The 14,844-nt window shown below is 35.2% G+C and overlaps 1 protein-coding gene across 3 annotated transcripts in view; it reads right to left on the bottom strand.

Annotated features, from left to right (window-relative positions):
* Positions 1 to 14,844, bottom strand: part of CADPS2 (calcium dependent secretion activator 2) — a gene marked incomplete at both ends in the record, with an annotated part of 299,698 nt that overhangs the window by 50,507 nt on the left and 234,347 nt on the right. For 2 of the 3 annotated variants that reach the window (XM_080355872.1, XM_080355873.1), the window contains 2 exons: positions 2,245 to 2,386; positions 11,192 to 11,348. In XM_080355872.1, coding sequence (XP_080211998.1) covers positions 2,245 to 2,386; positions 11,192 to 11,348 — 299 coding nt within the window. Of the gene's footprint in view, positions 1 to 1,995; positions 2,116 to 2,244; positions 2,387 to 11,191; positions 11,349 to 14,844 lie in introns of all 3 variants that reach the window. The other variant, XM_080355871.1, reaches the window with a different exon arrangement.

The following is a 14,844-nucleotide window of genomic DNA, read 5'->3' as shown; positions in this document are numbered from 1 at the left end:
GTAAACCACTTCCTCTACCAGAAGCTCAGACACCGCAACCAGCAGGAAAAGAGGGAACTCATTACCTTGGGAGAAGAAATAATGGGCTTGCAATGCCTTCACACTTATTTTTGATTCAAATACAACCCACGGCCATTCTAAGAAGTTACTTGGCTCTTCAGTAGGACGTAGGTAGGCCAATTCTTAAAATAGTATCTGAATTCCACAGTATTACAAAGGTAACTTAATACTACCTGCAATCTTGAATGTTAATTTATACATATTTCACAAAATACAACTTGAAAACTCTATATTTAGGAAAAAAAGAACATGAAAAGGTGCCTACAGCAGAGCCAGCACCTTAGAAGACCGTTTTCAAATGCTGTGAGAGGTGGCTGAAAGGAGATGTTGGCCTTACAAAGACTACACCGCAGTGGGGATACCACTCGTCCCCACTTCTATTGAGAAGCTGCAGAGCGACAGCTACTGCTGGCAAGTGCTTACAGCACATATCAGCCTAAGTGTTCACCAAACTCTTTGAAAACCTCACTAATTAGGTTGCCATACACACCATGAACCTTAATACCAGAAGATGTGCAAAGACAATGCGCCAATGGCTGAATTTCACTATACTCGCACATTTTTTGACAATACAGTCTAGGAATTTATTGCTACGCCTAAACCTTTATTTAGGAAAGTTCTACCACCTCCAACCAGAATCCATATTTATTATCTATTAATTATAAATTATAAATATATTAATTATAAATTCAATATTCAAAATACACAAATTTCAATACCTACAAGCTATTTCTACTGGATGGGGTTTCTAGAATACAGACTGTAAGAAGATCACATGTAAGATTATAACAACTCTTAACTCTGAAATCTATTCTTTAAAAAAAGTAACCCTTGAAAGAATGGGAATAACACAAAGGAATCTGAGTAGCATAAGACCAATTAGTTTGTATTCAAAACTGAAAGGACTTGCATAAGCACATCAGGAGAAATGTAGCATTATTACAGTAAACACAAAAGGTACCAAAGCCAAGGATTAAGAGGAATTTTGTCAACTTTTAGGGGAATTATCAGCAGAACAACAATCATAATGCTCAACATACAAGTGCCAGAAGTCTGGCAGAGCACAAACTATCAGCTCTTGCAGTAATGGATCTAAGTACTTGTTAGGAGTGTTTAACTCTGTTACAAAACTTGAGAAGATAATACTTGGCTTGAAATCATATTATCAAGCTTTGCATCTTGAACGTATGGTTTTTGAAACCTTGCACATTCATCCTTTCCTAATACAACTTTAGCTAAACCAGGGTTCTTCTTGAGCCTTCCTCTAGTGTATATGAATGTGTCCTCACACGGAAATCTGACCTGTAACTATGGGAATATTCCTATAGTACAGGGCACATCTGCTCTATTTTATTTTCTTTTTTTTTTTTTTTTTTTTTTTTTTTTTTAAGAAAAGAGCACTGAAGTGTTGAAGAAAAGTAAAAAATAAATACATATGTTTTCAAACAGACAAATGGATGTACTTCTATTTTGGGTACTTATTAACCTTTTACTATTTCCCTGTAACACAGATATTTAATCTAATGACAATATTTCCAATCAGTGATTTTCAGAACCAATATATGAGTTAATCGAACCCATGCACAAATATGATGGGTTGTCTCACTTCAAAAAAACATGATCTAAAATCAATTATCCAAAAGGTTCCCCACTGTGTTTTAATTCAGAAGAGTCATTAGGTTGTTTAGGGTATTAAACACCATTCATACTATAACTGAACCTTTGTCAAGTTGATTTTTTAAGTTTAAGACTGCTACATTTTAATGCACTAGGAAGCGCAACTCACTAACAGTCCATGCTTGGCTCACTCCCAAGAAACAATAATTTCCAACTAAGAGATCATAAACACCATGCAATCCAAATACAGCTGCACAGAACACTAGCAAGGCCATGCAGAGCTGACATACAGTCAGAAGGTTATTGAAGAATACACACGTGGAGTCATACAAAGAAGTCATCCAGGTTGGTGTAGTAATGCTAGGTATTTGTGGAAGATTAAGAGGCAAACTTGGAACTTTTGGAAGAGCTACATTAGGAAGACTGTTGGTGATGCTCCTGTGAAGAAATAAACAATGTAGGAATACAATAAAAAATAGAATATTTAGAGGACAACGGGGGAGAACACCTGATTAGACAGAAGGCTACAGGCAGGTGCTTTGTTCAGAACTTGTAGAAAGCACTTACTTGACAGGTTGCCATGACTCTTGTTCAAGACCTCTGTGAATGGACTGGGCAATTGATGATTCCATGAGATCAATGTAGCGGATGACCATGGGAACAAAAATTTCTTGCAAGTGCTTGTGAAACTTTCCGTTGCACAAAAATGCTTTAAAAACAAACAAAACACAAATAAACATGTCAGGCCTTTCCCTGTTTTGTTCTGTTGTAGGCAAAAGTATCTCTTAAAATGTCTGAGTATACAAAAGCATTTTAAGAACAAGATCCAGCCTGTGCAGGAAACATGGTTCATAAAAGATAAATGAAGTCCTCCATGAGGACACTGCAGTACACTTTTAACTGTCACTTTACAAAAGTAGGTACTTACTGAAGTACTTTGTTGAACCAGAATCCTGTTGCTGCTTCTTAAAATTAATAATATGCCCTGCTGAATCTAGGCCTTAGAAATTTTGTTCAATACTTAGATACCAAGACAGAACAAAAAACCCCCAACCAACCAAACCAAGAACCAGTATTTGATGTCATTCAGTTATTTTCACTCTCCTTATGCTAAGCAGAATGAAGGTTACAATAAATGATTCCAGCCTCACTAAGCTATGTGCAAATATATAGAGGCATGCAGCATGTCCTCCAGATTGGTTAAAAGAAAAAGGCAATATGTGATATATGAGTGTTTGGAGGAACAATAACAGTTTACCCATCTGCTCTGTGTCCTCAGGAGCTGGCAAAGTCCTGAACAATTGCCCATAGCTAGGCAGGACATTCAATGAGCTCTTGAATAGAAAACACCTTGGTATGCCTATGCATGTCGATACTTAAAAATCTCAAAGGACAGAGCTCACCACCAGAATCTCGGCTTTTCGCACCCTAACACATGCACAAAGCACATCCAGACCCCAGGAACAAAAGTACCTCCCAGTCAGTCAGCGTCCATGAGAAACAACCCCAGCAGCCACACTTGCCTACAGAAGTTTGCAGATTATCTGGTGTGCTTACCTCTGACTTTACAGAAATTGTAGTCTTTTATCCATTTAAACTAGTTGTCTAAAGTGCTTATGTAAGCTGACAATGTGTAACACATGTAGAAGCGTTCTCTTGCTTTTTGAAAGAAATTGAGTTTACTGGTGAGCATATTATAAGCATAAAGCATATTATACAATGTAGCTATAAGCAGTAGAAAATCACCTGCTTCACAGATGGGATTTACTGCATGAAAAAGTGTATACACAATGCAAACTGATCTGAAAACCTGAAAATTAGTTGGCCACCACCATTGCTTGTCCCTGTATTCCTCGAAATGTTCTCTTAGCAAATCCTAACTCTTAGCACACTAGTGTCCTACCCCACCAAGGGAGCATATCAGTTTCATGTTTTGAATGTATCTGTGTTCACCCATTAATCCAGCACTATTTTTAGGACTATAATAATATTCCCATGTGTACATGGAAATCATACGGGCAAGCTGAGCCATAGAGAGAAATTCTCATTATTTCAGTAGCCCTCCTTTTCTCCCACACATGTTCTGTTGTTTCTAGTTCTCTTGTGAGTTTCTTCTCCCACCTATTCCTGTATCTAGCTTCTCATTTGATTTGGATGGGTACCACAACTGCACTTTGAGGAGGCTTCCTCCTCCTCCTGTTAAGAAAAGGCTGAATCATAGGGCTCAAAACCCTGAAAGACACCTCATAAAATTATAATACCTCTTGCTCCACTACTAGTACAACTCCTTGCATAACATAAAAATAATTTCTGTAATTTCCAGAAACTCTTTTGCCTTCCATTCCTGAATGATGTCCACCACAAAATAAACCTGGGAGAAACGGAGACTATGGGGAAAATGTGTCATCAAGTTTCAGTTCCCTATTGCTACTTGTATTGCAAGGAAATCCCTTTATGGCTGAATGTCTGGACATTAATGTTCTTATTTTTTTCTTGACTACAATGATCTGAAGGCAAGAACTACTCATAGAGTAATGGGAAATTATGTATCAATCACTTTTACCTAAGGAGACAATACTAATACAATCTGGTTTCTAGTTTTGTTCACCTGCCTTGTTCTTTTTAAGAATTTTGAAACTTTAAGCTAATTTCAACCATATTACACACAGGGGTAGAAATATCAGATATATGTAGTTTCATGAAAACAGGCAGCTAGGTAGCAGGCAGAGATTACTAGGGTTTCCGCTGAGAAAAAGACAGCGGCATTGGCTCAGCTCTTATTAAACACTTGAGAATCCACCCTTGAGAGCACCTATAAGTCCATTACAAACACGCTCCATTATTTACACTGCTCATAGAACTACTTGTTAATGAGCTAGTTCTGGCATATTTATTTGTATATCAGGCATTCAAAATTGTGCTATTTTTTTCTATATTCTCATCTCTTCAAACTACAGCATTTGTCATCAGCAATAATAACAACTGAGAAGGATTTGGATATTAACACAAGGGTGTGGAAGCTTGCCCACATGCTGTGTGTTTCACAGTAAACAGCTGATGAACATTGCCTTCGAGAAACAAAAGGTGGTTGGTATCAAGCTACATATTAGGCTGAATTTTTGAGACAACTTTGAGCTTAAAAACAACAAGAAGAATACAACTGTGTCAATTCAGTTAATTTTGCTGCTTTATAGTGAATCAGTGCAGGTCTGGCATTAGTCAGGCAACCACAGTTACTTTAAGGGATGAGTTTGTAGTTTACTGTTTTGAGCACACTGCAGAAATGCCCTGCTGCAAGACCTACCCTGGGAATTACAGTAATAAAGCCTCATGGGCAGGAGGGCAACTCTTGTTATTCCAAAGTCAAAATGAAATTTAAAGAAGTCATAGCCAACAAAAGCTGTTCACTTGAAAAGCCAAATCATTCTCCTAAGAGCCTGACAGTAGCCTTTTCAGAAAAGTGAAACCTTCCAAAACGATGCCAAGACTCTGCCTGTGCCTCCACAGACATCCCTCTGTACATGGGCACACACCCAAGAGAGCTCTCTCGGATCAACAACTCGGTGAGCATCCTGTTTTCCCAGGGCTGAGGACATGGCAGCTCTGATTTATCCATTTGGAGATCTCTGTCAAGCATTACTGCAGGGCAGGGAAAGAACTCAGAGCACAGGGGTAAGTGATATAGCTGAGTATCATCAGCAGACTCATGGCACTCTACCCAATGATTAGAATTGATCTTGCCAAAAGGTACCACCTGTGCATCAAAGCAGATGGGAAACAAGAGATCCTTGAGGAAATGCCACACTTCAAATCCCTCAACTACCACTTGTCTTCAAAGCTATGTAGCTTAATTCTCCATTGTCTTGTCAATACTGACACCCCACACTCTCTTCATATGAGACGTCTCATACTCACACATACAACAACAAAATGAAAGCCTATGCCAGGGCAAATTAATGCATAGACAATATTAATGGAAAATAGATTAGAGGAACAAAAACAAATCCCCAAGTGAAAAATTCTTGAAATATTGAAGAGAAAACTTATTCAGTTTTTACATACTAGATAGCTGAAATATATTAAAATATGACAAGAAAAGAGCAGAGGTGAAAAGTACAGTCTAATAATGCAGCACTGGAATGAGGTTTCTCCTCTAACAGTAGAAAAATAATTTACTGTGACTGCGTACAAAAGCAGCTGTGGGGCTTGTTTTGCTTTTTACTTATACAGGCACAGCTTGGGAGTTATCCTGGAGTCAGCGTGCTACACTGTTCCCAAAAGCTTCTGCAGTATCAAAGGAATGGAAGAATGACACAGGTTAACACGAGTCTTTTCCACTGATAAAATCAGCACTTTGCCAGATAGTCTATAATCATCCTGCTCTCCATAGGATTCTCAGGAAGGCAGCACTTGGATTTTCTGGTATATTTTTAAATCCAAAATAAAACTAGTAAATTTCAAGAAGGAAATTTCCTTGAGGCTCCATTTTGTATTCATAGCAGTTGAAAAACAGCCAAAACCTTGTAAAAAGAAAGTTTGTATTTCCGCTAATTTCCTGTTTATATTACATCTGTCTCCATAGAGCATTTATTAATCAGGTACTTAAATTTTGGTGAAAATTGCGTCTCAGCTTATATAAAAATTTTTGCATATTTTTACATAAGAGACATACATTAAAGTGATTTTTAGAGATGTATTATGTGGAAGCAAGTTGAAAATTTATTTCATCTTTACAAGACAGAGTGATGTGAATAGCTTATTGCACAATTTGCTTGTGCCTAAAACTCAAATTCAGTCAAAAATTATTGGATGTTCTGGTGAGCAATAATGTAACTTGAGTTAGCTCTCCATATGACAAACCAAAACATGTAGCTCTAATCTGAAGGCAGGTTATGATTTCAAAGTAACTCTTAACAGGACTGAACAAAAATCCTGAGTCCTTGATCTAAGAACAGGTTACTACTACAATTAATGAGGATGTTTGATGAGAGGTAACAGTGTGGGTCTGATGTCTGCCCTGATTACCTTTTGTTTTCTTCTTCTTAATTTCTTCCAATTTGTTTTCTACCTCATCTCCATCCTGCAGTTTAAGAGATAGAGGCTATGGTGTTATGTATAAATTCTAGTATAAAAATTCTAGTATGGTGTTATGTATAAATTCTAGTACACAGGCTGTGACAACGCAGGAAGGTGATATTGCCTTTGGTGGTGGTTGAGACTTTGCTACCAGCAACAGCAATAGTGGAAAAAACATATCAGAGAATTCCTGTTTGAAATCAATAGCCAGAGTTTTTTTAAATCAGCTTCATCAAACTGTCTACAGGTGAGCCCTGGCTGAGTTACAGCAGGTACGCAGACATTTCACTAAATAATGATGGAAAAAAAAAAAGATTATGAGTTAACTTTGTAACACTTCTAGTTTTGACTGAATTGTGCCACTGTAGTGATACAATAATGCTGAGCAACAGCACAGTACAGAGTGTCAGTACGTGATACATGGAAAGAAAACTTGGCAAGGAAAGGAGCAGAATATTGAATATACAATTGAAAACCTCTAAAATAAGCTAAATATATAAACAAACACTTCATGTAACTAGGCATATGCCACTAAAAGATATCTCTGACACTGTCTTAAGCAAAGAGAAATGAATAAATGTCTGTCTTGAGGCACTCATCACCTGATTAATCTGAATAATTAAACAACTACAGAAAGTAAATTGCCCTCTAGAGCAGACCCGTTCATAACAGAATTTATAAACTCTGTGGACAAGAAGTAACATGGTTATTACAGAAAACCAGACACGATCCTGGAACGACCATGTCCTGCTTCCCTCTATGAATATGCAATTGTGGAAAAAATAATTTCTCTGTCAAAAACAGATATTTGGGACTGTTATTGCTGTATAATCCGCAAAGCTTTACATAGTCAGGCTAATTGTGTATGAACAATAGAAACTTTGGAGGTCATTAAAATGTATACTATAAAAGCAGCTACAATACTTTTTTCCAAACCTTTACATTTTGAAAAATCACAACAAATTTATCTACAATCTATTACTCGTTTCCACAGTAAATGTCATTTTTTAAATCACTTTTTGTTATTTGTTAGCTCTTGTCAGAAAAGCTGAAATATTTTATATTAGGAATATATTCCTGCTCTATAGGAAGATTATACTCCTCCATTCTTGTTTTAAGTAGTTCTTCAGTTAGACTTAACAAGAAAGCAATCAGTGATGAACTCACTGATGAACCCTTAACTGCTGTGGAATAAGGTCAGAAAAAAATGAAGAAGCTTAAAGTGATTCAAAACAGAGTCCTTCATACTAGAAATGCGAAGCTTCAGTCAGGACACTCCTTTCCTCCCCCCCTTCACTTCATGAAAAGTTATACGCTGGATTGGAAAACGCACTTTTTCCTCATTGTTAAATTAATATTGGCTTTGAAGTATTTGGCTTGAATCTTGTACAATGTTTTGTATACTACATAAAATAACACATTTGACAGTATTTGAATAGCAAAGACTATGCATTTTCATTATCTCGCAGTCTTTCTAACATTATATTTTAGTGACACAGTCATAAAAAGAGTCTTACATGAAAGTTTTCTTTAATGCTGTAAGTGTTAGATTGTTTCTTTATTGTGAGGAGTTTCCTCATGTCAGGTTTACATGAAAACTGACTCCTGCATCGAAGATTTAGAGCTCATTTAAAGCTCTTGAGATAGAATAACACGCAGGTGTCAGTCCTCCAAATTTCACTGAAGATTAACCTAATATGCAATATGGTGACCTAACAGTTCTTCATTTGAAAGAAATCTGAAAAGTAATCTCTGATATAGCTGGAGAGTGAGAATAACCCAGTGGGATTTCCACCTCTTCATTTCCTAATGAGTTTTTTGATAATGAGAGGTGACTTTGCCAGTCACTGTGGGCTCTATTATGGCTAATTTACTCCACTTCACCCTCCTTGTTAATTATTAACACTAGCCTTTTTATCCTCATGAGACCACATTCCAGTTTTTCCCTTTTTAGATTTTTTTTTATAAATCTATCTTTATGAAGGTGATAGTTTTCAGGAAAAGGTTTTCACTTAGGGTAAAACCAGAATCATTTATTTCATTTTGGAAGGCTGTAAAGTTGATTGTACAAGCATGGGGAGCAGTTTCTAATGGCTTTAATGTACTTGCAAGGTGAAAAGCCTGCTAATTAAAGAATAAGCCCTGAGGTATGTTTCACTTGGGAATCAGTTCTTGGTAGAATGGTCACTTGCTATTTGCTAACATATCCACCGATTAAAAGGTGACTAATTTCCACAGTTGCTTTCCAATAGTTCTGGGGAAAAAAAAAAGCATATAATTTTCCAGATGGCTTTCACTTGCCAGAAACTGTCATTTACTGTATCTATTACCATTAGGGAATTACTGAAATTGGTATACAGGTGTGAGATTTCATATCACAGTCGTTTTGTATCCTTCAGTTAAGGTTTTACAATTCTTCCAATAATTGCTTTGACATGAAAGTTTTCATAAAATGTCTTTCCTAAGGTTGTTTTAATCACTTAGTGTTATTATCCATTTGATCTTTTAATGAAAGAAAAATCAGTAGCCTACCAGCAACCTTTTGCAACTGAGGACAACCCTTCTTTGTTTCTATCACTTCTTTCAGGTTGGAACCAAAGTGTAAAGGAAGGGAAATGACACAATAATGTAGTTAAAACTGCTGCCATAAATCCTTCTTGTAAGACTACTGTAAAATACCTCCACAGCTTTCTGAAAGCAAATAACTGTTTCAAGTGCACACAACAACACAACTAGAGATGTGCTTCCTAAACTGAAAATGTAAGAGGGTAAGAAAGACACCTGAATACAGGCTTCAGATTTTTTTATCTGGATTTTAGACGACCAGACACCCACTTAATGTCATGCAGAATCCACCTTGCGGGAGTTTAACTCTTATGAGACCTGCACCAAGATCGAACATTTCCTACAGCCTTCTTAGCAGCCTTCTAAATTGAGATTAAATTACCACAATCATGGCAATTTTTATATGTTTCTGTAGTTGCAGTTTGTCCAACAAAAGATCCAGACACAACATTCATGTATATCTCTAACACAAACTAAGGCAAACATTAACAGATACATTTTCTTTCACTAGGATAACATGTGAAAAAAGAAATTATCAGGAATACAGTACTTCACGTATTGTGAAATGTCAGGGTATGGAAACGTAATTAATGAAAACAGATCTCTAAGACTAGATGTTCATGTTCTTCCACTCTATCCTAGACTACATCTCACATGGTGCAATAACAGTGACTTTCAACAATCCTGTTTAAGATTCAGCTTTAGTTTAGCAGGCCTGTCCATTTGCCCCTTTTCCGCAATGAAGCTCATCATCCACCGTGTCACAGTTAACTGAACACTTGCTGGATGCTACATTTCATGATATGGAGTTGTGGCCAACATGTACTATACTGAGATAACCTATATACTTCAATAAACACTTGGCAGCTAATGTTAACAATTTTACAGTGATAAATAATACAGGTTGCAATATGTGTAACCTTGAAGAAAAGCTGTTGAATACTATTTTCTATCCTTTCAGTCAAGCAGTTTCCATATATGGAGCTAAAATTCTTAAGAGTTATTGAACTTCCACAGAAATAAAATAAATTTTACAAGGACACTTAAAAATCTTGTCTTGTATTTATCAAAAAAACCCCCAAAATTTTGGAATAACTTAAATCATCCAATAAAAATTGCATTTGGATCTCAAAAGTAATTTAAAAAAAAGTAGATAATTTTCTAATTTTCTAAAAATAGAATAAGAGTAAACATACAAAACATAGCACAAACATATTATTTTTTCTTTATGATGCCTTAAAATGTTAGGTGCAATCAATGTTTTTAAATTAACATCTATTCATTTTTTTGTTTGTTTGTTTCATTGGTTATTTCTTTAATTCCATTATTAAAATCACTTTCAACCAAAACATGCCCAGGATATCACTTATCTATTATTAAAAAAAAAAAACATCTCTCTTCGAATGCAAGATAATACAGCAATCTCAAATTCTGGTCTCCAACCCAAATAATAATACAACAATGTACCAAGTGAAAATAACACTGATTTGTTGTGTGTTACTCCACTGATGCTAAGCCTACAATAGCTTTACAGACATAACTAGTTTGAAAGTAGTTTACATGAAGGCTTAGAAGGAAATCTATTTAAGCGGTATAGATTAAATATGAAATATCATATATCAAATAAATATTATGCTGCTTGCATACAACTGTTTTAAAAATGAACAACTTGTGAATACTGAATGGTTACGGGATTGCTGGAATGTGGACTGAAATGGTGCTTGGAGAAAGAAACTGCTCCACTTCCAAGAAATTGGGCACATGCACTGTCACTTTTATTTTGAGAATTATATTATTCAGGAACACATTCCTAAGGTGTGAAAACAGTGAAAAAATCTTACGCATATAAAAAGTAGAAAACTTAAGAACTTACTGTCATTTCTGAGGGCGTTATTCAACAGCTGGAAAAGTGGGAAGCTGTCCCAGGAGTCCTGCGGCTGCGCCTCCAGTGCTGAGTCCATATCCACAGAATACAGAGATAAAAACTTCTCTGCATGCTCAGCCAATAATTCTGGCCACCAAGCAAATGCCTGCAAGCGTGACAAAACAGAATTACTAAACACAAGTCATAAAGCAAAGAGAAGTGTTGTTATCTATGGCAAAATACACTTGGATATGTTACTTCATGTTCCCATCACATTTGGGGAGGATAAGCAGGTCAAGCAAAAAATGTGAAAATATTTTCTAAAACCTCGTATCAAAAATATAAGATATCAAACTGACTATGCTGGGAAAGATGATATAATCAGAACAAAAATGTAACACAAAAAGTCAAAAAAGGAATATAAATCCTTGCAACTCTTTTTGCTAGAGAATTGAAAAATTATTGTATATGCTTCTTTTGATTTCATTCAATTCTAAGGCAATAAGTAATCAGATTAATTTATTTTCCAAATAAATTCTTGTGAATACATTTTGCACTCATTTGTTAATCAAAAGGTATGGCTTTAATGTGAGATTTCATTCCTTGAATTCTAAGGGTTTTTTTTAACAGATAAAGAGCACTTCTTAATTCCTATTTTTGCCTTAAATACGTCAGCTTTTCCTGAGGAAGGCATCCAATTTTCCTTCCAAAAATCCTATCAATACATCTTAAGAAATTCACTAATGTCTACATTAATTTTCAGTAATTTAACAACATGTTGGAATACACGGTCTTGTTTGGTAAAAAAGCTCTTAGGTAACTTAGTTTAAAAGAAGAGAAAAAATCTGTGAAAAATATTATGTCAGCAAGCAAAGCCAGCACTACATTGAAGACCGCTTCACATTTTAACTCTTGTACCTTTTTACTGACACTGAAATCTAGGCTTTGGAAGGTCAGTATTGAAGCTGATTATTGGATCAGAGGGAGCTGTATGATCCCGGAGTTAAAGATGAAGTGAGTTGAAGAAATAGGATGAATATCACACACAGATGAGAGGGTTTTATTCAGACTTAACAAAAATATCTGACAGTGAGAAATACCTACACATAATAGACAAGAAAATGTCTTTACTTTCAAACTTACGACCCTCATTGTGAATATCTCATTTTGAATATTTTTGATTTACCAACATGGGACATATGTAGCTTGGTCTATACAAGTGCTGAGTTCTCACAATTTCAAATAACATCACAGAAATCCTCACTTGTATTTCTGAAATATGTGTCCCAGGTAAGGCAGAAGTATGTACTCACACCTCAAAGGCATGAAATAAAAGAGAAATCCTGAAAAGTGTTCTACAAATATTTTTTGCATCCTGGACTTTCTGATGGCTGCCTGTAGTTCTTTTTGACATGGGGTAAATGGAGAAAAGATGAATTGGCAAGAGGTTTCAAAGAATTGCTGCACATGCTCTGCTATTACTGAAAAGTACTTCATGTGTTGTGGTGTCAGGACTGAAGGATGCTGATTGCCATCAGAGTGAAAAGGACAGATAGGACTTCAAAAGTTTTGGCAAGAGTTTGAAACGGAGTATTTTTCCTCAAACTGGAAGAAGTTTGTCATTAGTATATCATGTTTAAATGGCAGCTCATTAAAGGAAAACCCTCCTTACCCTAGAAAATAGCTAAATGCAAAGAAATAAAGAAGAACATAAATGTATACAGGCATTGGCAGGTGTCTCTTTTAGGTAAGCAAAACTCTTTCCAGAACATATTGGCAAAACCTCAAAACAAACAAAGCAAAAACAAAAGCAGTAAACCAGCACATTTTCTTTTCATCTTCTTCATCATTGCAAATGACACTTTGAACCCAGCCAAAATTTCTTCTAACCCTTTATAGAACTATCCAACATTGCTTAGACAACAAGAAACAAGAATAGAAAAACAAATACTACAGCTAAGATAGTTATTCAGTCATTATGGGTAACAGGAAAACAAGCTAAAGGCAATTAACAATTGGTGATACACATTCTAAGAGAACAAAAACATTGACCAGATTAAAGGAAAACTGAAGTTCTCACATTCCAGAAAGACACACAAATGTGGTAATATAACACCAGAAATCATCAAAACAATTTATGCTATACATTCAGTGCACAGCTCCATACTATAAATGGTGAAAAATAGTGCTTAGTTCATCTGGAATCACATACCTCTCTTCCCTTTGGGAATCCCAGAAATTTGGAAGTGTTATGAATTAAAAACAAAACAAAACAAACTAGTATTAAAAAATGTTATATCCTATTTTAGACACTACTGATCCTTTTTGCCATCTGCATCATCAAACACTGAACATTTACTTAACATTATGATGTGAAGTCACCATAGGAACGTATAATTTCATGATCTTGTTCTCAGATATATTTTACTATTGAAATTCTGCATGCTCTACAAATTTCACTAAAATTGAACCTTTATTACATGACTGAAGGAAAGGGAAAAAAATCTAAAAATTATCTTTATTGTTTTCAAGTTTTCTCAGATTAGACTGAAAACTTTTGCTGAATGCATTTTTCTCAAGTCACATGCAATATAGTTACCATTCTGAAGAATACCACATCTCTGATTGCAAATAACCAGTACAGAAAGTAATCTTAGAACAGAGATGTTTAATCATGCATTGATCATTTGATGTGTTTCATCTGTGTTCTTTTCCACAGAAGTCTAACATTCTTACAGTAGTACAGGTCCTCAAAAGACAAAGACAAAAATATATACGTTTTATTAAGCAATCATTGCAGACTAACACAGTGGCAACTGTAGTGTAGAACAGGATCTCCAGGGAATTAATTTCAAATCATCGAAACAGCTGTTTCTTCAGTATAAGATAAAACATCTATAACAAGTTCACACATGACAGATGTAAGCTAGAAACTAGATTCCATAGTGTGATATAAAACCAGATGTTTTGAATGATCATATTTATAACTATATAGATGAAATAATGTTTATCCCTTTGCATATTTTCCCCAAAAATATTTATTGAGTTTTTTGAGAACATTTTAAAAACAATTTCCTGAACCTTAGAAAACTGTATTTATTAATTGAATGTTAATAATATATACAATTGTGTGTACCTGGTCAAGTTTATTTTTGTAATTCCTTGATATAAAAGGTGCTATAATTCTAAATATTCTAAATATTATGGTTTCCATATTATGAAGCAAAAGACTTGAGAGTAAGAAACGTGAAATTTTTCTGTATTATTTCTTCTAACTTATAATGGCATTTTAAAAAGTGCAAGTTTAAAAGCAGTAATTTTCCAACCACCAGAAAAGCAGTGTGAATGTGATTATTATATGCATCATTATTTTTACATTAAAACCAAGATCTATACAGTATGATGAAAACTAGCATTCAGATATATTTTATTTCTATTTTGAATAAGAGGTGAAAAGTTGGAAGGAACAACTGTATAAGGCTAGAAATGTTTTCCATACCATTTCACCACCTCCAGCACAAATACGTTTTCTCTATTTTATGCTTTTTAATTTTCATTTCTAAACCTCAGGTTCATTCAAGCGAATTCAAGTAGAGTTTTATTTCACTTCACTTTTCATAAGCTTCAAGTCTCTTATTCTTCTGTAAATGTGAACTGCCTTA

This window comes from Nesoenas mayeri (assembly GCF_963082525.1).
Source record: "Nesoenas mayeri genome assembly, chromosome: 1".
Lineage (NCBI taxonomy): Eukaryota > Metazoa > Chordata > Aves > Columbiformes > Columbidae > Nesoenas > Nesoenas mayeri.
The sequence above is the reverse complement of the archived record's forward strand: the minus strand, read 5'-3'. Positions and strand labels throughout refer to the sequence as shown.